Here is a 22,535-nt window from a genome sequence, read left to right as displayed (position 1 = left end):
TAAAATTAACAAAATCGGTAACACCAAATATTGGCAAGGATTTAAAACAACTAAAACTCTTATACATCGTGGGTGGTGGTAGGGAATGGTATAGCAACTCTGGAAGACAGTGTGGCAGTAGCCCCAATGCCCTAGATAGACTTCTGATGGACTAATACATATGACACTATGAGTTAATGATTTCCTGAAATGAGTTTTCATTAAAGCAAATTTTGTATGACTCAGAAACAGAACAACTGGAGGGCAGAAGGGAAAAGAAACAAGAATCGAAAAATAATAAAGATCAAAAACACAAAATATAAAGGACACAAAGATATAAAAAAGAGAAGAACAAAACCAAAAGCTGGTTCCATGAAGAGATTAATTATATCTTGCCCCTAGCAAGATTCAGCAAGAAAGAAAAAAAAAAAAAAAGGCAACAAAAAATAATGGGAAGAGGTCCATGAACTCACAGAGATGGGATACATGGCAGACAATGCTCTCTAGATCAGTGGGGTACATACTGGACTGTTCTACAGTGCTGCGGGAACTGTTATCCACAAGAAAAAGCAAATTAGATCCCTCACATCATAAATAATTTCAGGTGAAGACCAAATTTGAAAAATAAAAGTTAAGTAAATTTTTTCTAAATATATCTTTAAAATTTTAAGAAAATATTTAAAAATACACAAGAATCCTTATGATCTTGGAAGATATCAGATGTTTTCTTAGGAATAATAAAACACATAAATTATGAAGGATCATATTGGTAAATTTGTCTATGTTAAAATGTACAACTTCTGTACACCAAAACACACTATAAACAAAGTCAAAAGACAAGCCACAGTCAGGAAGAAGATATTTGCAATGCACATAATTGACAGAAATCAGTACCCAGGGCATATAATTAATTATTAAGGAAAAAAAAGTAGAAAAATGAGCAAGAATAGGAACACGTAGTTCACAAAAAGGAAATGCATATGGCAAAAAATGATATGAAAAGATGCCCAGCTTCACTAGTAACCAGGAAAATGCAAATTAACCACCACAACATACCATACACTCCCACTGGAATAGCCAAAATTAGAGACTGACAAGACCTAGTGTTAGTGAGGACACAAAGCAACTGGAATGCTCATACGCTGCTGGTGGGAGTAGAAAATAGTACAACCACCTTGGAAAACAGTTTGTCAGTATCTGAAAAGTTAAATATACATCTACTCTATGGTCCAACAACTCACTCCTAGGTATTTGTCCAAGAGGAAAAAAAAAGTATGTCCATACAAATTCTTGTACATGAACGTCCATAACAGATTTATTCATTACTAAAAACAAGGAGCAGGGGCGGCTGGCTGGCTCAGTTGGTGGAGCATGTGACTCTTCACCTTGGGGTTGGGCGTTCGAGCCCCACACTGGGTGTAGAGATTACTTAAAAATAAAATCTTTAAAAAATTTTAAAAATAAAAATGAGGGGCGCCTGGGTGGTACAGTCAGATAAGCGTCCGCCTTCGGCTCAGGTCATGATCCCAGGATCCCTGGGATCGAACCCCACATCAGGCCCCCTGCTCCGCAGACAGCCTGCTTCTCCCTCTCCCTCTGCCTGCCACTCTCTATCAAATAAATAAGTAAAATCTTTAAAAATAAAATAAAAAATAAAAAAGAGAAGCAGTGCAAATGCCCATCAACTGAGGAACTGATCAACAAAATTGATCATGGTATATTCATACAATGGAATACTACAAGAGGGAATGAGCTTTCCTCAAAAATTACCTAGAATTATCGTATGACCAGCAATTCCATTTCTAAGTATCGACCCCAAAGAAAAGAAAACACGTGTTCACACAAAAACTTGCATATAGGAATGTCCACAGCAGCATTATTCATAAGAGTAAAAAAGTGCACACAGTCCAAATGCTCATCGGCTGATAAAGAAAATGGGGCATAACCACACAGGAGATTCCTAGTCAGCCCTAGAGAGGAACGAGGTACTGATTCACGCCAAACACAGATGAATCTTGAGAACATTCTGCTAAGTGAAAGAAGCCAGACCCAAAAGGCTCCATTATTGTATAACTGCATTTATAGGATGTGTCCAGAACAGGCAAATCCATAGAGACAGAAAACAGATCAGTGGTTGTCAGGGGATAGGAGGAAGGGGGGAGGGGGAGTGCCTGCTAACAGGTAGGGGGTTTCTTTCTGGGGTGATGAAATGTTCTGGAACCGTGCTGATGGTTGCACAATATAGTGACTATAGTAAAAACCAGCAACCCGTACACTTAAAAATGGTGAATTTTATGTGAATTACATCTAAAAAAATTCTTGAGTACCAAACTACTGATATAAATAACACAAGGATGAATGTTTAAGAACATTATGCTGATGGGACGCCTGGCTGGCTCTGTCGGCGGAGCATGAGACTCTTGATCTCAGGGTGGTGAGTTCAAACCCCACGTTGGCTGCAGAGATTACTCAAATAAATAAACTTCAAAACAACAACACCATTATGCTGATGAAAAGAAGCCAGACACAAAAGGATACAACCTATACATCTCTAGTCATGTTAAATTCTAAGTTCAGTGACAGAAATCAGTGGCTGCCTCAGGCAACCAGGCAGAGGGGAACTTTTTAGGGTGAAAAAAATGTTCTGTATCCTGACTGGGATGGGAAGCCCACAGACACATACATGTGTCAAATGTCAATCAAACTGTATACTTAAAAATGGATGCACTTCATTTTATGTAAATTATAGCTCAATGAAACTGATTTTAAAAAGAATTAAACATGAGGTATTATTTTACACCAATCCGATTAGGGCAAGTTTTAAAGTCTGACATCATGTGGCTATGGCGAGGACTGAGCAAAAAGACTTGTATTCCCTACCAGGAAAGGAATAAACCCGGGCAACTACTCCGGAGAGCTGGTAGCAACATCTAGGGGATGCGCGTACCTTTCGACGCAGCAACTCCAGCCCTAGGTAGAGACGTTAAAGCAATTCTCCTCTATGTGTCCGAGACATAAACAGAACTAGTCACTGCAGCACTACAGGAAAGGCTAAATTTCCACATCAATGCTTGCTGTGTTACAGTTAAAACGAAGGGGCTACAGCTATAGATATCAATGGGCACAAACCCCAAAACCATAAAGGTGAGCGACAAAGGCAAGCGGCAGATTCCACTGATGACACCATCTAGAAAAATGGTTTTAAGTGTGCAGAACGACACCATATTTCATGTGTAGCTATATACATGTATATACAAACATGGAAATGGTATTTCTAAATGTGTGGAAACAGTAACATCAAAGGCGGGAAAGTGGCTATTTCTGTGGAGGCGGAAGGGATTCCAAGAGCAAAGGGGCACCCAGTAGACGTCGACTTTTTATGCTTTATTCTGAAGTTGGGTGGTAGATACACAAGCATTTGGTGTACTACATTCTATACTTTTTTACATGCTTGAAAGACTTGATAATAGTTTTATGTACAATTTCCTCTCCTACCTTTGTATAAAACGTGTTTCTTTTATTTGAGATGATTGATTTGTTCCGCTTAAGTTCTTGGTAGTTGTGTTCCAGGAAAACACATTTTGATTGGCATGAGGAATTCTACCTTTTTTTTTTTTTTAAGATTTATTTATTCATTTGAGAGAGAGGGAGAGAGAGAGAGAAAGAGCGCACACGTGCTCAAGTGTGTGTGTGGGGACGGACTGAGGGAGTCTTCAAGCAGACTCCTGCTGAGCACGGTGCCTGCCTCTGGGCTGGATCTCACCACCCTGAGATCATGACCTGAGCCAAAAATCAAGAATCAGACACCCAGCTGCTGAAGCCACCCAAGCGCCCCTGGAATTCTATATTTTTTAATACTTAAATTTTGCTTTATTGTCAATGGTCTCTTAAAAAAAAAATCCTCAGAACATTTTAAAGCAGCAACACTTAAATAAATTACACAGATTAACTGAGAAAGAGGGACAATTTGTTTAAAAGCCCATTGTAGGGGCGCCTGGGTGGCTCAGTCGGTTAAGCGTCTGCCTTCCGCTCAGGTCATGATCCTGGGATTGAGGCCCGCATAGGGCTCCCTGCTCAGCGGGGAGCCTGCCTCTCCCTCTCCCTCTGCCCCTCCACCCTGCTCATGCTCTTGCTCACTCGCTCTCTAATGAATAAATAAAAAAATAATAAAATAATAAAAGCCCCCTGTATATTGTACTGTTAGCTAGTAAAACTTAATTTTTACCTTTACAGAGACTGAAAAATTCTGCTTTTTTGTTTACTTTCATTTATTTAAATGACATATATAAAATTAACTACCAATTACATTCAATGTGGTCCTTAATTTGGTTCCTGAGATATGAGTCAAAGGACTCTACACATCATCTGCATTCCCAGAAGCAGAGCTACCACGGCACAGAATGCAATGGAGTTTCGACCAAGCTCACAGGCTCTGGAATCGGATTCGGCTGACTCCCGATGCTTTCACATTCTCGTGACCTGACTGCTCCATTGCCTAACCTGTAACCTGACACACCAGTCACCTCAGAATCTTGTGTTTAAATAAGGCCATGGGCTGCCTGGCCGGCTCAGTCGGTAGAGCATGCAACCCTTGATCTCGGGGTTGTATGTTGGAGTCTCATGTTGGATGTAGAGATTACTTAAAAATAAAAATCTTTAAAAATAAAATAAAGCAAGCAGATCACATGTTGCTGGGAAGCTCTGTAATATTTACTTCACCCCCTCCCACCCTGAACATATGCGAAGGGGCCCACGAGGTGACAATGCAGATACCCATACTGGTTCGAAGAGTTTTTGCTTTAAAGCGACAAAAAAGGAAGTGTTTCTGTTTCTCTTCAAAACCTATTACATCGTATCATACAACCATATCCTTGGTGATTAGAAGTTAAGGCACATTATTAGTAAATGAATAAAGGGGAGATAAAACCCTGTCATGAAGTATTCTATGAAGAGGGATTATATAAAATCCAAAAGCTTCATGTTGTCTTGCAGGGGTTTCAGTACCGTTATTTAAGATTTAAATGCTCCCTGGCATCCTGCCCCCTTCCTCTAAGGCTACTTAACATGTCGCTCAGGGAACTGCTGCCCAACCTGACGCCCCACCTGTGACCACCCTCATTTCCTGACACTTCGTGATGCTCCCTTGACTCACTGACCCCTAGCAATGTGGTCCCCCAAAACCATCCCGGCAGCTCTCAACTGCCTCTAACTCCCTGCTTTTGCTCATGTGACTCCTGAAAGAATTTAGAAAAACTATATTATCTCCCTGAGACATTTTTATGTTGACACAATTTTTAAGTTAAAATAGTTGCAAAGCATGCAAATTCTGGCATGTTGCAAATATTGGTATTTTTTAAATGAAATGGTTACTTCACTTAAAAAAACTATGGAATGAATCTGAATACTGGAGTGTTTTGATACAGCCCACCAACTCTCATTTAAAAAATACACTAACAGGGGCGCCTGGGTGGCACAGCGGTTAAGCGTCTGCCTTCGGCTCAGGGCGTGATCCCGGCGTTATGGGATCGAGTCCCACATCAGGCTCCTCCGCTATGAGTCTGCTTCTTCCTCTCCCACTCCCCCTGCTTGTGTTCCCTCTCTCGCTGGCTGTCTCTGTCAAATAAATAAATAAAATCTTAAAAAAAAAAAAAAAACACTAACAAACTCTCCTTTAACAGAAAGTTTACATTGTTACTTTTTCTCATAAAACTTGTACTTCCATTCTCTCACATAATTTTGCTCTGATGTAACATATTTCTAATGCTTGAAAAAAATTTAAACATGATATGCTTCTCTGAGATAACAAAAAAATGCTTATATCTTAATTTTCTTAATTTCCATTGAATCTGTAATTTAATTTCCTATAATCTGTGTTAATTTTTTTCATTGTCATTACAAAATTGAACAAAAAATAACAAAAAGTAAAATTTTATTTGAACTGTATCTTTTAATGAAATTGATAGGTTTCTTTCCTTTTCACTTAGTTCATGTCTTTGTAGCAGGTGGATAATTTAATCCAAATTAATAAAGGAGTATTTCTAATCATGTCATGGTAGAATGACATAGATCAGCATCATTTCTATTCCTATTTTTGTTTTTACACATAAAAGGGCTGAGAATTCCTATTTAAACAAGTAGAGGAAAATGGAAGAAGTTGGATTATAGGAATGTTATTTGATTCTTTTACCTCCTTCCAAGTGTATGCAAAAAAATATCACATTTTGATCTATTATCTATCATCAAAAATTCTTTTTACAGAGGCACCTGGCTGGCTCAGTCCGCAGAGCATACGATTCTTGATCCCAGGGTTGTGAGTTCAAGCCCCATGCTGGCTGTAGAGATTACTTAAAAATGAAATCTTAAAAAAAAAAAAAAAATTCTTTTTACATTTATGTAGTATTTCTACAGAGAAGGTTTGACTTGAATGTGATTATGAGACTGTCGGGGGCATCTGGGTGGCTCAGTTAAGTGTCTCACTTCTGTTCAGGTCATGATCTCAGGGTCCTGGGATGGAGAGCTGAGTTGGGCCCCACGCTCAGTGGGGAGTCTGCTTGTCCCTCTGCCCCTACCCCCACTTGTGCGAGAGAGTGCACACATGTGTTCTAGCGCACACACTCTCTCTCTAATAAATAAATAAAATCTTTAAAAAAATTATGAGACCATCAGGCAAGTTCAAATTAAGGAACATCTATAAAAAACTGGCCTAGAGTCTCCAAACACTTCAATGTTAAATAATACCCTGAGTGTGGTCACCATATTGTTAGATGGGAAAACGTTTTTAGAAGATACATGCTTAAGTATTTAAGGATGAAGTGTCAAGATGTTTGCAACCAACTCTCAAATTAATGGTAATTACAGATAGAGAGAGGCTGTTCTTTATATTATTCTTGCAACTTTCCTATAGGTTAGATATTTATAAAATTAAAAATTGGAAAAAATTATTTTTAATAATCTATCTACCACGGAATCAATTATGTTCTTTAAATTTGCTGAAAGCAAAACTGACAACCACTTAACTTGCAAAAGGATTCATTGCCTCACCATTAGAATCACTCACTTCCTTACTTCCTGGGAGGTACTGCATTAAAAAAAGCACTCAGACCAAGACTTATCCAGCAGCTGCCAAGTACAGCAATTACTCCTCTACTTGCAGAAACCAGTCTTAAATCTGGTAATAACAGAGAAGGTTGGGATATTAAAATATTTCAATACATCTTTGTAAATACAACATTTTATTTTATTTTAAAGTTTACTTATTTATTTGTTTTAGTAATCTCTACCCCTGATGTGGGGCTCAAACTCATGAACCTGAGATCAAGAGTCTCATGCTTTTCCGACTGAGCCAGCCGGGCACCCCGTCAATACAACATTTTAAATTAAATGTTTATATCTTCTGTGCTTTAAGTATATTTTCATCAAAACCTAGGAACTCCAAACTTATCTCATTCACCTTTTGGAACATGCCCATCGTGTAATTGAATCTGCAAAGTCAATCTTCACTGTCAAACCAATCATTCAAATCAGATGTACATTCTTAAGGAACAGATGGATTTATTTTTTTCAATTCAAATGATGTGTAAATGCATTTCCCTATGACAACCTTCTCCACTTTTGAATTTTAAGACAAAAAGAAAGGAAAAAGAAGGAAGAGAAGGAAGGAAAAAGAGAGAAGGAGAGAGAGAACTGAAAAAAATATATAGGCCAGGGGTGCCTGGGTGGCTCAGTCATTAAGCGTCTGCCTTCAGCTCCTGGGATCGAGCCCCACATCAGGCTCCTCCGCTGGGAGCCTGCTTCTTCCTCTCCCACTCCCCGTGCCTGTGTTCCCTCTCTCACTGGCTGTCTCTCTCTCTGTCAAATAAATAAATAAAATCTTTAAAAAAAAAAAAAAAAATATATATATATATATATATATATATATGCCAGCTGAATTTTCATATCTGTTTCCACATTCAGTATGTTGTGCTATGTTGTTCTAAAGTATATAAAGAGAATTTAGCTTTACAAAAATACGTTGTTGGAAAAGAGTATTTTAATAGCCTTTTCTGATAATTGTGAATATACTTCTTTCATACTACTCCAGAACTCGAGAAAAGTGGCAGTTTTTTAACGGTTAACTGCAATGTGGAAACAAATCTCGTCACTGAACTTTTGGTATTCAGTAACATCAAAACCCCTTAGCCCCCCAGACGCCCGGGATGGACTTTTGCATGGTTTTGTAGCAACAGGTGTTGGGTCATTTAGGATGTACTGGTTACAGAATTATGCAGATCTTCCAAATGTTAACACATTTCATTCTATATTTTAAAAGTCACAGTAACTATATTTTAAAAGCCCCAAGTGTACCGTGGCAGATTCGAGTTTTCCAGGTGCCTAATTTTTACTTGAAAGCTCTAATTTTAAGGGCACCTGGGAGGCTCGGTTGGTTAAGCCTCCAACTTCGGTTCAGGTCATGATCTCAGGGTTCTGGAATGGAGCCCCAAGTTGGGCTCCACGCTCAGCAGGGTGTCTGCTTCTCCCTCTCCCTCTGCCCCTCTCCCCTCCCCCAGCTGTCTCTCTCTCTCTCAAATAAATAAAATCTTCAAAAAAAAAAAAAAAGCAGCTCTAAATTTTATCACTGGCAACAAATACTGTCCTGTTGTTTTCCTTGAAGTGACAGACTCACCTTGCTCGTTTATGAGAAAATGTCTGCTACGCTATATACTCAAGCCTAAATAGACACGGTTTGTCAGTCGTTCTTTCAAACAAAAATTTTGTTTCATGAAAAAAGCTGCTAGTGCAGCCTGCAACTCATCCAACTGTACATGTACTCTCCCTCGAGACAGCCCATATTTCAGTATGCGGCACAAGTGCCTTCTGCAACTTCCCATTCCATCCCATAAGATACTTAAAAATACACACTTAAGGATCAGCTGTGATAAAAGCAATAATTTTGACTGCATTGTCAAGGGCATCCCTGGTGACACGTTTTTTTTTCCAGCTGTGAGTACCTGGTGGGGGGGAATACAACTACTAACACGGTTTGGTGCCACGGCCCCCTCCACCGTGTTCTTGCACCTGGCATTCCGGGAACGAAGGGCCTTCCCTAGACCTCGATGACACTGCACCAGAAGCCCTTCCACGACACCCCAGGAGCCTCTGGTTGTGCTCCCACACCAGTGTTCCTTCTACGGCAGGACCGTCTCATCTTGTCTCACCATCAGTGATTCTGCTGCTGCTTCTCACTATACAGGAAGCTATTGCACAGCAAGGACGGTCTTGATTATGCCTCGAGGCCAACTGAGTTATACCCTGTATTAATAAATATGACTCACTTCCTTTTTTGACATGTCCTTCCATTCTATCTCCTACACAATCATAACTTTTCAATATGTTACAAAAATGCAGTCCCTGATTTAATTGGACCTACACCTGTGAGTCCCAGTTTTGGCCATCCATCCCGTCCCCAGCCACTTCTCACATGCATCAGTGCAGAGTAAATTGGTAAATCTGTATCTGTAATCTGAAATTAACACACAGTCCCTAACTTATAAATACTTGATTTCCCACACCAACCGTAAATACTAATAAAAGTCCCTGCCGTACCAGAACTCTTATGATGGAATAATGAGCTCTGGTTAGGGGAAGTATCTTGGGAAAACAGAACAACCCGCGAGTCAGGGTGGGCCTCACTGAGACCTGAGGGCAGCATCTGGCATCTGGCATCAGGCATCAGGCTGGTTTAGAAGACAGCAATCAGTAGTAACCCTCTATCGGCTCTCCTTACTTTACAAAGTGGGAGGCACCAAGGCTTGGAGAAGAAATGTGCCTAAAGGCACACGGCTGGACAGGCCCAAACCATGACGAGACCATTCTAGACCGAGGACTGGCAAGCTTTTCCTGTAAAGAGCCAGAGAATAACTGTTTCAGCCTTTGCAGGCTATATCGTCTCTGTTGCAACGGTTCAACTCCACCGAAGCAGCAGGAAAGCCGCCACAGACAACATGTAAACAAATGAGCGTGGCTGGGCTCCAATAAAACCCTATTTATGGACACTGAAATTCGCATGTCAGATAATTTTCACGAGTCATAGAACACTATGCTTCTCTTGATTCTTTCTCCACCATTTTAAAGGTGAAACAAGCGGGGTGCCTGGCTGGCTCAGTGGGTAGAGCATGCAACACTTAATCTCCGGGTTGTGGGTTCGAGCCCTACACTGGGTGCAGAGATCACTTAAAAATGAAATCTTTAAAAATAATAAGAAAAATAAAAGATGTGGGGTGCCTGGGTGGCTCAGTCGTTAAGCGTCTGCCTTCGGCTCAGGTCGTGATCCTGGGGTCTTGGGATCGAGCCCCGCGTCGGGCTCCCTGCTCAGCAGGAAGCCTGCTTCTCCCTCTCCCACCCCCCTGCTTGTGTTCCCTCTTGCTGTGTGTGTCTCTCTCTGTCAAGTAAATAAAATCTTAAAAAAAAAAAAAATTAGCTACTGCTGTTTAAAAAAAAAAGAAAAAAGAAAAAGAAAAGATGGAAGTGTAAAAACCATTCTTAGCTCAGGGGCTGTACAAAACAGGCAGTGGGCCTGAGCTGTCTGCAGGCCACAGTCTGCTCACCATTGCTCCAGACCACCAGTCCTGCAACAGAATATGAGGGACAACTGAGACCCTGGTCATACGATGATGTCAGAGGCAAACCTGGTCAATTACAATAATTTCTTTACCCAGAAAATGAAAAAGAAAACCCTGCCACCATAACCTGGGTCAATGCAGCAGCTAGCGGCCTGGATGCAGGGCTCTAGGCAGCCCTTGGGAGTATTAGGTGTAATGGTGGTCCTAACAGGCCTCACTGGCTCTACCCTTGCCCCCTAGAGTCTATCCTCCACACTGGGGCCAGAGTGAGCTTTAAAATTTTTAAATTAAATCAAAGGTGCCTGGGGTACCTGGGTGGCTCAGTTGGTTAAGCATACAACTCTTGATTTCAACTCAGGTCATGATCTCAGGGTCATGAGATCAAGCCCCATGTCAGGCTTCAAGCTGGGCGTGCTGCCTGCTTCAGATTCTCGCTCCCTCTCCCTCTGCCCCTCCCTCCACCGCCCCCCTCCTCTAAAAATAAATAAATAAATATAAATAAATAAGTAAATTCTTTTAGCTGTACCTGTAAGGCTCTATAAGAACTACATTCTCCCACTATCACTGTCACCATCACCTCCAATTCCCTACTACTCTGCTTCCTTGCTGTTCCTCCAGCAGACCAAGAGCACACCCACCTCAAAGGTCTGCGCTTATATGCTCTATGTTTGGAACTGTCTTGGCCAGATACCTTCATGGCTGCGTAGTGCATCCCTCCCAGGCCTTGTTCAGACATCCATCACCTGATCAGACAGGCCTTTCCTGACCATGGCTCACACTTACTCTACAAACCCCTTATTCTGCTTTGTTCCTTCATAGCACTTATCACTATTCGCTATATATTTACTTACTAGAGTAGATGGTTCTTGAGGACAGGGACTCTGTTTTGTTCACTGCCTTATCCCCAGCACCCAGAACAGTCCCAGGTATGTAGGAGTTGCTCAATAAATGTTTGTCGAATTTAACGAATCAATGAATGGAAAGCCATAAAACCATTTTGCAATTGATTTCTTAAAATGTAACCTGCTCATAGGTTGAAGGCAACTTATAAATATATACTTCCCAATCAAAATGAAAATGTGGGGCACCTGGCTGGCTCAGTCAGTGGAGCGTGCGGCTCTTGATCTTGGGACTGTGAGCTGGAGCCCTACGTTGGGTGTACAGATCACTTAAAAAATAAAATCTTAAAAAATAAAATAAAATGCTATTGTATTTGCATGGTTCTTTCACATGTATAATTCATTTAAAATACATGCTGGAAAAAAAATACATGCTGAGTGCCCGCCCATGTGCAAGACATTGACTACATGTGGTGACACACAGAACTTCTGTTCTCAAAGAAACTGTAGACTAAATGGGAGCCAAGGCGTTCACAAGCAACCTCAAGGAAAGAGAGACTGTGAGAAGAGGCCCAGTACAGGGAAAGATAAAGAACTATGGAAGTTCGGTCTCCTGCTGAGGGCTCAGTCTTCATTCTCTCGTTGACCCTTCTGTGTGAAATCCCCACTTCACTGATGAGGGTACAGGCCCAGAGGAACGTAATGAATTAACTCGAGGGAGGCCTCCTGACTTGGGAGTCCTGGGTTCTTTCCACCATAACCTTTTCCTTTTGACTTTCTTTTTTCTTTTTTTTGCCTGAGAAGATCAGATGATTGCCTCAACTACACACCTCCCTTTGCCACTACAGTAAAAGCTGAGGAGTCCTTGCTACTCACAGGCGAAAAAACTTAAGTATGTATAACTTTTCCAAATACTCCAACCAAACCTACCAGCTCATGAATGAAATTCAAACAGAAATGTCTTGCCTATGGGGCGCCTGGGTGGTTCAGTCGTTAAGCGTCTGCCTTTGGCTCCCAGTGTGATCCCAGGGTCCTGGGATCAAGCCCCGCATCGGGCTCCCTGCTCTGCTGGGAGCCTGCTTCTTCCTCTCCCACTCCCTGTGCTTGTGTTCCCTCTCTCGCTGGCTGTCTCTCTCTCTCTGTCAAATAAACAAATACAATCTTAAAAAAAAAAAAAGAAAGAAAGAAAAAGAAAAGTCTCGCCTATTGCTTCATCTGATTCATCTTTCTCAGCCATTCATGGGCTCCAGCTCTTTAACACATTTTATACTCCTTCAAACACACCATCAAGACATAATGCTTAAAGTGGTATGGGTGATGATACTCGTACCACTCTGTGAATATACTCAAGTTCACTGAACGGTACCTTTAAAGGTGAGTTCAACAGTATGTGAGTTATATCTCAATAAAGCAGTTACATTTTTTAAAAGGTGGTTATTTCCAAATGTTTGCTATTAAATGTTATTAATATTAGCATTCTACTTATTACTATAATAGTCACTATTATGAATAAAGAATAATGCTGAATTTCATAGTTTAGGGGGGAACTGGGTAATAATCCGTCAAAAAAAAATTTTTAAACACAATCCTCTTGATCCAGCTGCTTTTTTCACTTTAGAGTTTATCAAACATATATACTTACACCAATTTGCAAAGATAAATGAAAAAGATTGTTCTGTACCACTGTTTGCATTTTTGAAAAACGGGAGTCAAACCAAACATTCCACAGCAGTGTGGAGCAGGGACGTGGGGATCAGACTGTGTGAGCGGACATGCCCCTTCCCCCACCCAAACCTCAGCCATAACATGAGGATAGTAACACTGCCACCTCACAGGATTGTCAGGAGACTCAGATGACAAAATACACGTAAAAACTTAAAAAGCGGGGGCGCCTAGGTGGCACAGCGGTTAAGCGTCTGTCTTCGGCTCAGGGCGTGATCCCGGCGTTATGGGATCGAGCCCCACATCAGGCTCCTCGGCTATGAGCCTGCTTCTTCCTCTCCCACTCCCCCTGCTGTGTTCCCTCTCTCGCTGTCTCTATCTCTGTCAAATAAATAAACGAAATATTAAAAAAAAAAAAAAAACTTAACAAGCGGCTAGCATGTGTTAACTATTAAATAAATATTACCATGACAGCCATCACTGCTATTGAGAGGACAGATGCTTGTAGACTGAATTGTGGCCCATCCATCCATCCAGCTGAACACTCCACAGATTTTCAAAAGAATGAGGAAGATTTACATCAACTGATATGGAAAGAGTTCCAAGATAGTAAGAAAAAAGCAAACTGTTAACCAAGATTATAGAATAATCCCAGTTATGGGGCGCCTGCGTGGCGCAGTCGTTAAGCGTCTGCCTTCGGCTCAGGGCGTGATCCCGGCGTTATGGGATCGAGCCCCACATCGGGCTCCTCCGCTATGAGCCTGCTTCTTCCTCTCCCACTCCCCCTGCTTGTGTTCCCTCTCTCGCTGGCTTTCTCCATCCCTGTCAAATAAATAAATAAAATCTAAAAAAAAAAAAAAAGAATAATCCCAGTTATAAATTTTTAAAAATATCTATATAATATAAGGGGAGCCTGGGTGGCTCAGTCAGTGGAGCCTCAGACTCTTGGTTTCCACTAGGGTCATGATCTTAGGGTGCTGACATCGAGAGCGGCCTGCTATGGCCTCCCTGCTCAGCAGGGAGTCTGCGTCCCTTCTCCCTCCACTCCTCCTCCTGCTCACGCACGTGCACACACTCTCTCTCAAATAAATAAATCTTTTAAAAATCTATATAATATGTCTATATAATTTATACACACACAAATGTGTGCGTGTATATTTATATGTGCATTTCTGGAAAGAATACCCAGAAACAGCGTAAAGGGATTGAGGAGAAAAGGGCATGTTTGCTCCTCACTTCATAATACTTAGAACCATACTTTTTTCCAGTGAGCGAAGTTTTCATTAAAAAAAAAAAAAAGAATAACATTGGAAATTACTTGCTTACTAAGGGAGAAAAAAAAGCACCTTGATTAAAAAAAGGGTATTGACAAAGGAAAGTTTCCACTGAATTCTAAAATTGGCAGGAGATAGAAAAACCCTATACACAGATAAAAGAAACAGTCCACTGTGCAAGAACAGAATTTAACTGAGATTCAGGGTTATGTTCAATCCTATCAGAGATCTGTTAATTACCAGCTTCTGAAAATATCCACCTTATCTGCAAAGTAAAAGCACTGAGACTTTTACCTTCAGTTTCAAATATTGCTTTTTATGTTTAAAGTCCTTAAAAACCTACTGAATTTATATAATATTGACCTAATAGGCAATAGACGTAATACAATTGATTTTTAAATTTCCATCACCTGGTGTTTCATTTTGATTACGTATTTCATTTTTTAAACCTGGGCTAAAAATAACACTGCAAAAAACTTGGACATCTTTACATCTCCTCAGATTCTCACTACCACAACACAAAGCAATACAAATTAAAGATCAAAATTCCAACATGAAGCAACTTTTAGAAATAATTTTTAAAGGACAAATTAAAATTATAGCAAGACTTTGCACAACAAAGAGATAGAAAACTCAAAAGAGAACACTACAGCTGAGGCTGGCTGAGGGGGAGAGAAGTTCAGTGGCAAAAGGGACCAAAAAGTAAAAGGGATAAGTACTTTGTATCTGACCCATGTTTCTCAAAGTTCTAACTAGCATAAAGCATCTTTTTATGACACAGGCTAGCAACGCTGAGCGATTTTAAAAGATGAGTATGTCAGGGGGCCTGGCTGGCTCAGTCAGAAAAGCACACGACTCTTGATCTTAGGGTTTTGAGTTTGAGCCCCATGTTGGGTGTAGAGATTATAAATTAATTAACTAATTAATTTTTTAAAAAAAGAAAGAAAGAGGAGTATGCTTGTATGTTAAAATGCCAAAAAAAACATTCATTTCCTTGGCAGTGTCAGAATGATACTCAATGGTCCTGGAAGGCAAACTGCCTGAAAACTCTGTAGTTAGTCTTAGGCAGACAGAACAGTAGGAACACCATCATTCTAACATTACCAGAACTGTTCATTAGTGAAAGCTGCGGATGTATTTACCAAAGAGGACTTCTGTGTCCTCTCGGTGAGATGGTCTGGGTTGTACAGAAAGGAAAACGGCAAATGATCTCTCTCCCATCGACTCTCAAAAGATCCCTCTTCCAGATCCTTCTCCTCACAATACCCTCCAAAACGAGAAGCGGATCCTGTAGAAAACAACTGGATTCCCAGCTCATGACATGTGGGCCAAGCCAGTTAAGCAGGAGGGACCCCACGGCCAGTAGCTCTAACTGCTTCACTCAGTAAGTTCTCACACTTTTCCCAGTACTGGTGGATGAGTCATCATTAGGAACGTGATAAAGACCCACATGTCTACCTGAAGCCAATGACTTCTCACCATCTCCACAGCTACTCCCCTAATCAAGCCCCATATTCTCTCGCCTGCCAGGTCTTGCTCCATCTGCTGTTGCCCCTGGTCCGTTCTCCACGCAGTGCTCACTGGTGTTTTGAAACCACATCAGATTGTAGCTTTCCTCTGCTTTAAAACCTTCCAAAGGCTTTCCTGCCGCACTTGGAAGAAAATCCAAACTCCTTCCCCTGGCACACAGGCCCAGCCTGATAGGTCTCTGCCTCCCCTGGAATGTCCTCTAAGCCCCTCTTGCCCTTGGACTAGCTGCTAGCCCACACAAGCCTTCCTTCCATTCTGGTGACAAGCCAAGCTCACTGTCATCTCAGAGCGTGTGCCGTTGCTGTTCCCTCTGTCAAGAACACTCTTCCCTCCTTCTTCCAAGGCTGGGTCGTTCTCATCACTCAGGCTTCCTCTGCTCATGCCGCCTCCTCACATCCTATGCAAAGGACACTCCTGCTGCATTCTATACCTGTATACCCTATTTGATTTCCCTTCACGCTCTGAAATTCTTATTTGCTTCCTTTGCTGCCTGTCCTCCTTCCTATTAGCACCACCAGCCAACCGATTCCATGAGGAGGAACCCCATCTCATGTGTCCCTGCAGCCACACTGCTGGGCACAGTCACCAGGACCAAAAAAAAAAATGTTAACTAAAATCTGTCTATGGCAGAAGGTCCAACTGTAAAAGTTGGGATGATCTGAAAGTTGTCCCTAACGTATTTTCTGACATCAAATATTAAATTTCAGTATATGTTAAAAAAAATAATAAGGCTAAAACAAATTAAAGCCACTAGATTATTTCTCCAGTATGGTATGGTAAAGATCAGAAGTATCACAACACTTTATGGCATTTGAAAAACCATGTCCTTCCACACATCGCTGGCAGGAGTATAAAATGACATCATCTTTTTGGAGAACAATTTGGAATTACCTATGCAAATTACAAATGCACATGTCCTTTGACCCTATGTCTTAACTTTCAGAAATTTATCCTATGGACAAAAGCAAAAATAATGTACACATACAGGATATTCACTAAAGCATTTCTATAGACGAGACAACATAAATGTCCAAAAGTTATGGGACATTCTTACAGTGGAATATTATGCAGTTGCATAAAAGAACTGGGTAGCTCTTTATAGACTCATACAGAACAATCTCCATGGCATGTTGGTTAGTTTAAAAAGCAAGTTTCTGGACAGTATTATTGCACTGTTTTTGTTGTTGTTTTGTGAATATATATGATATGCTTGTAAATACATAGACTGTCTCTAACATGACAAACAAAATACAAACAACTTTGGTTACATCTAGGGAAAAGAACTAAATGCCCAGGAGATGGAGAAAGGCTTGCTTGTGCAGCTTTTGGACTTTAAACCATTATTTATATGATTATTAACCCATTTAAAAGGGTCATATTCATGCATGAAAAGCTTCCAAATTATTGATTTGGAAGACCTCTCAAGATTTCTTCCAAACTTGAGATTGTCTGCTATTCCAAAATTTCAAAGTTTCATAAAAAGAAATGCTATGCTTGTCTTTATTCCTTTTCCACAATCCGTACTTAATAAATAAGCATTCTTTGATTTAATAGACCTTTTTTCTCATTTCTAGCACAAGATCCCATCCTCCTCAACTAAGATTCCACCAGCTGAAGTCCATGGCCTTACCCCACACAGCTCTTCAATTTATGCAACAGAAGATATATTCCTGGAAGGTTATATTCTAAATTGTAATATAAATAGTAGACATTTATTGTGCCAGAATAATGATTTTTTTCTAAAAGATGCCATCATAATAAATAGTATAGGAGAATTTAGCTGCCTTCTACGGCTTTTTGTCTTATCTAGTTTAGAAGCTAGGACATGTTTATATGAAAAAATAACTATCATGCTAAGAAGGATATTATAGATGGCAAATACATAGTACAAGTAAGCAATCCCTCAAGAAATTCAGAAGAAAACATCACATCTACCAAGGTAGGCAGGAAATGCTTCAAAAAAGAAACAGAATCTGAGTTGGGCTTGATGGATGATCCAATTTCAACAGGCAAGGGACTGCACAGTAAGGAACATTCGGGTGGTTCAGGAATAAGTGAGCAGGCCAGTTTGGACAAACGGAGGCTGCAAGTGATAGGGCATGCTCCTAGCTCCTAGAAGCCCACATAATTAGTCCCTGATGCCTGCCTGGATCCTTCCAATGCCCTGGATTAATTATGAGTTTTTCCTAACATTTCCCAGAGTGGTCATTTCTTCTCCATTCTTACCACCTCAGTACAATCCATACCCCCATTCCCTCCCTCTGCAAAGATCTCCAAACTCATCCTCCTGTTTCCCATCTTCACCATCCCCAATTCACAGTACACAACTCATGACATTTGTTATTTTATATGCATAACCCACTCACCTCAAACATGCCAACAGCTAACTGCTGCCTACAAAATAAAATTATTCTCTTTCTCATTCGAGGCCTTCTAACATCTGCTCTCTATCCACCTCTCACTCCATCACTGGACTCACACTCCCTGATATGCAAATTTCATGCCAATGCCCCTGCTGTTCCTTTTACCTGGAAAATACCCCTTATTATTTTTAAAGATTTATTTATTTGAGAAACAGAGAAAATGAGCTGGGGGGAGGGGCAGAGGGAAAAACAGACTCTCTGCTGAGCAGGGAGCCCAGGGAAACGGTGCTGGATCCCAAGCGTCCCTGGAAAATATTCCTTATTATGTTCAGGTGGGGCACACATACTTGTAAAGATTGTGAACACTATAGTTCATATAAATGACACGCCCCACTACGACTGTTGGGCAGTGCACAACCTCTGCAACCTTCCAAAGATGACTTGTTTCCATCCTCCCCCACTTCGAAGGCCAAACTGTGTCCCAGAACAACTCAACTGCTGATCAGTTGTGCCTCTGATTCCTATATCACCAACATGACATCTTTTCTTTATTTAAAAAAAAAGTTACAATATTTGGAATACCAACAGTGCCCTGAACATAGCAGATACTCAAAAAAGATGCTTGCAAATGATGACGGGATAAGTCAAGAAAGGCAGATTGTGGGGGTGCCTGGGTGGCTCAGTCAGTTAAGCATCTGCCTTAGGCTCAGGTCATGATCCCAGGGTCCTGGGATTGAGCCCCACATCAGGCTCCCTGCTCAGTGGGGAGCCTGCTTCTCCCCTCTCCCTCTGCTGCTCCCCCTGCTTGTGTTCTCTTTCTCTCTGTCAAATTAATTAATTAATTTAAAAAAAAAAAAAGGCAGATTGTGGTGAAACCATAAAGAGACTTAAAGGCCAAGAAAAAAGTTTTGGCTTTATCTGGTAGATGCCAAATATGGTCAGATGATCAGCATGATGTTTTAAAAAGACTAATTTCAGCAACCACAAGCAAGCAGGGTTTGAGAGACTATTGTCAAAGTGCCAGTGTAGAGGCCCTGTCAGTTGGAGGAGGCCTATAGGAGGCTCCCTCTGTGACTTCCAGTCTCCTCAGCTGCTCACTCATCCTTCAGCTTTTCTGTTTGGGATTACAGAGGTTGATTTTCATATACCTACACTCGGAGAGTGAAGCTTAAAACTGGACCTTTAAGCCAAGAAAAACATGCTTTTTCCTGAAATATCTGGGTATCTAGGAAACAGTACTGACTTGGATAATTACATACATATATAAAATACATATACACAAATCAAGCATTCGCCTTCTTCCTTCACTTCTTCTGCAGTCCGGGGAAGTCTAACTCAATTCTCCCGTTTCCTTTGCTAATGTAGCTTGAACTTTCACTAACCTTAGAATTCCACAATTACTAGTGAATCATTTCAAGGCCAGTTATGGCTCATTTTCCTATGGTCCTCTAAAAGAATCAAGGGCACTTACGTATTTAGATATATAAATTCATTTCATTGTACTGATGGAGTACTAAATAAGTAATTCTTATCTGTAAATCAAAAACTCAGAACATAATACATTAAACAAAATTAGTTTCCTAATGAATTTCCTTTTAAAGCATGTATCTTGGATTTCATGCCAAGATATCAATATATCAGTAATGGACTCTGTGGTACTAGACAATTTTATTTACTTCTTAGATTAAAAAACAATCTTCACTCTCCAAAGGAAGAATATTATATGTAAGTAACCCACTGCAACCTCAAGACACACAATATCATGCACATATCTATCAGGAAAAGATTATCAGGCACAACCTAATTTTAAAAATGAATGGAGGAAAAATAAATAAATAAAACAAATAAAAATGAATGGAGGAGGCCTCTTAAAACAGTATCAAAGGGGCGCCTGCGTGGCTTAGTCTGTTAAGTGTCTGATTTCAGCTCAGGTCATATCTCAGTGTCCTGGGATGGAGCCCAGCATGGGGCTCCCTGCTCAGCCGGGAATCTGCTTGTTCCTCTCCCTCTGCTCCCTCCCCCCACATTTGTGCTCTCTCTCCCTCAAATAAATATTTTTTAAGTTAATAAAATATTAAAAACAGTATCAAAAGTAAACCAGAACATACAATTTTGTGTTTGTGCCCAAAGAGACTGTCTCCCTTGAAATTCCAACTTTACTGTTTATTCCTCCTACCAAATATGCAAAATAAACTCACTAGTGCTAAAAACAGAAGTGTTATCTCTATTGAAGGAAAGATTAAAATATTTTCCTTTCATCCTAATAAACTGAAAAGAAAAACTATGAACTACTCCAATACTGTTTCTAGATTTGGGGCAGTTTAAATATTTCTTCTTTTCCAAGGTAGTGATTTTTGCCCTCCCCATACTGAAGATCCTTCTGAAAGTCACAGTGTGTATCTTTGGTACCAAACGACGGACAGGTGCTTTGCTATCTCCATTGGAAAAGAAGAGAGAAAAGGGCACAGACATCCATTATTTAGAGTCTACCGTTAAGTTAATCTCCTTTATAATATAACAATTATAACAATTCCGTTAAAGCACATATTATGCTAAGCGTATGCAATGTGTGGCCAGTGTATAGACCATATTTCACCACAAGACTTCATCTTTTCAAACACCACCAAAAATTGGCAAATAATTCAAGCTGCTCTTAGCCCAAGGTTAAACTGTTGAATAATAACAAAGTTTAGGGACATCTAATTAACTAGTTTCTATATGCTCAAAAGTAAACTAAAAGATGGGAAGCTTGTTTTTCTCTACCTGCCCCTCCCCATGTCTCGCGATTCGCCCTCCAGAAGAGAGTCTAGTGTATGGACCGCAGCCGCCTGGTGCCAGGAAAATAGGAGTGGGGAGTGAGGGTCAACCCGTCCCCTGGCTGGCCTCGCTGGGCCCGCAACCCGGCCTGGCTGGCAGCCCGGAGGCGAACAGGACGGAGACGGGACCGACGGACGGGACGGACAGACGCGACAGGACGGACGGGACGGCCAGAGAAGCAGTGCGTCCTACCCGGAGGGCTCCCTCCCAGGGCCGGCGGAGTACCTGCTCCGGTCATCCAGGCTGCGGTTGTCGGCCGCCGCGGCGCGCCAGTCAGGCAGTGTGCTGGCGCACAGCACCACCATGGACACTATCACGAACACGACCGACACGCTGGCCAGGATCTGCGCGGCCAGCGACGACGTAGGCTCCTCGAAGGTCCGCCGCATGCGCTCGAGCCAGCGCCTGGAGGGGGCCGCCTCGGCCCCTCCAGGTCGCACCTCGTCGCGGCCCAGCGCGCCCGGCTCGTCGGCCGAGTAGAAGGTGTAGGTGTCGGACATGCGGTCGTCGAGGCGGCGCTGGCAGCAGTACTCCAGGTGCGCGCCCTCCAGGCCCCAGTAGATCATCTCGTTGTAGAAGGAGAGCTCGCACATCCGCGGCGCGAAGCGCAGCTTGCCGTGGCCGCGCACGTAGAGCAAGATGAAGCCGAAGGCCTCCGAGTGCCGGTCGAAGAAGTACTCGTTGCGCTCGCGGTCGTAGTCGTCGCACACCTCGAGCACGTCGCGCTCCGAGCGGCAGCCGTGCAGCCGGCTCACGCGGCGCAGCGGGAAGTCCTTCAGCAGCTCCCGGGACAGCGAGTACCGGGCGCCGCCCACGTTCAGCACCACCGAGGCCGCCCCGCTGCGCCCGAAGGTCATGGCTGGCCGCCCCGAGGCCCCGAGGCCCGAGGCCGCCGCCCCCCGGCCGCCGCGCGGGGCCTGCCTGCCGTTGGCCGACGGGGGAGCGCGCCGTCGGGGCCCGCGGGCTGGCAAGCCGGCTCTCGCTGTGGGCTCTGCTCCTGCCCTTCGCTGGCCCGCACACCCCTCGGCTCTAGCGTCCTCGGCGGCCGGGCGTTGCTGCTAGCGACGCTCCCTCGGCGCGGCGGCACCTGCAGGTGGCCGGGGAGTCCCCTCAGGCGCCAGCGCTGCGCGCCCACTGGCCCGGAACGAGGCTGTCAGCGCCCGGGGATGTCCCCTACGAGGCCGGGGTGTCCTTTCAAACGGTGGCGCTGCACCCCCACATACACACCCTGAGGGGCGCGGGCGCCGGGAAGAGGCGCGGGTGCGGGATGGCTCCCCGTCCCCGGCGCTCCCTGTGGCCGCGGCTTCGGTAACCGCCCCGCCGCCGTCCAGAGGCGAGAGGCAAAGTGAGCGGGTTCGGAGGCGGCTGAGAGCCGGCTCCGCGAGGCGGGGGCGGGGCCTCCTCGCGGTTCCCCCTCCTCGCCTCCCCACTCCGCTCGGCTCACCTCCCTCCGCACGCCGCCCTCCTCTTCCC

The 22,535-nt window shown here is 42.7% G+C and overlaps 1 protein-coding gene across 1 annotated transcript in view; it reads right to left on the bottom strand.

Annotated features, from left to right (window-relative positions):
• The window catches only part of KCNG3 (potassium voltage-gated channel modifier subfamily G member 3), a 42,142-nt gene extending 20,166 nt beyond the window's left edge, over positions 1-21,976 (bottom strand). The window contains exon 1 of the mRNA XM_045809001.2: positions 21,288-21,976. Coding sequence (XP_045664957.1) covers positions 21,288-21,919 — 632 coding nt within the window. The 5' untranslated portion in view covers positions 21,920-21,976. The remainder of the gene's footprint in view (positions 1-21,287) is intronic.
• Between the last annotated feature and the right edge of the window lie 559 nt (positions 21,977-22,535).

The sequence above is a fragment of the Ursus americanus genome, chromosome 7, assembly GCF_024610735.1.
Source record: "Ursus americanus isolate L20-20 chromosome 7, mUrsAme1.1.p, whole genome shotgun sequence".
Classification (NCBI taxonomy): domain Eukaryota; kingdom Metazoa; phylum Chordata; class Mammalia; order Carnivora; family Ursidae; genus Ursus; species Ursus americanus.
This window is presented reverse-complemented; position numbering and strand designations above follow the sequence as displayed.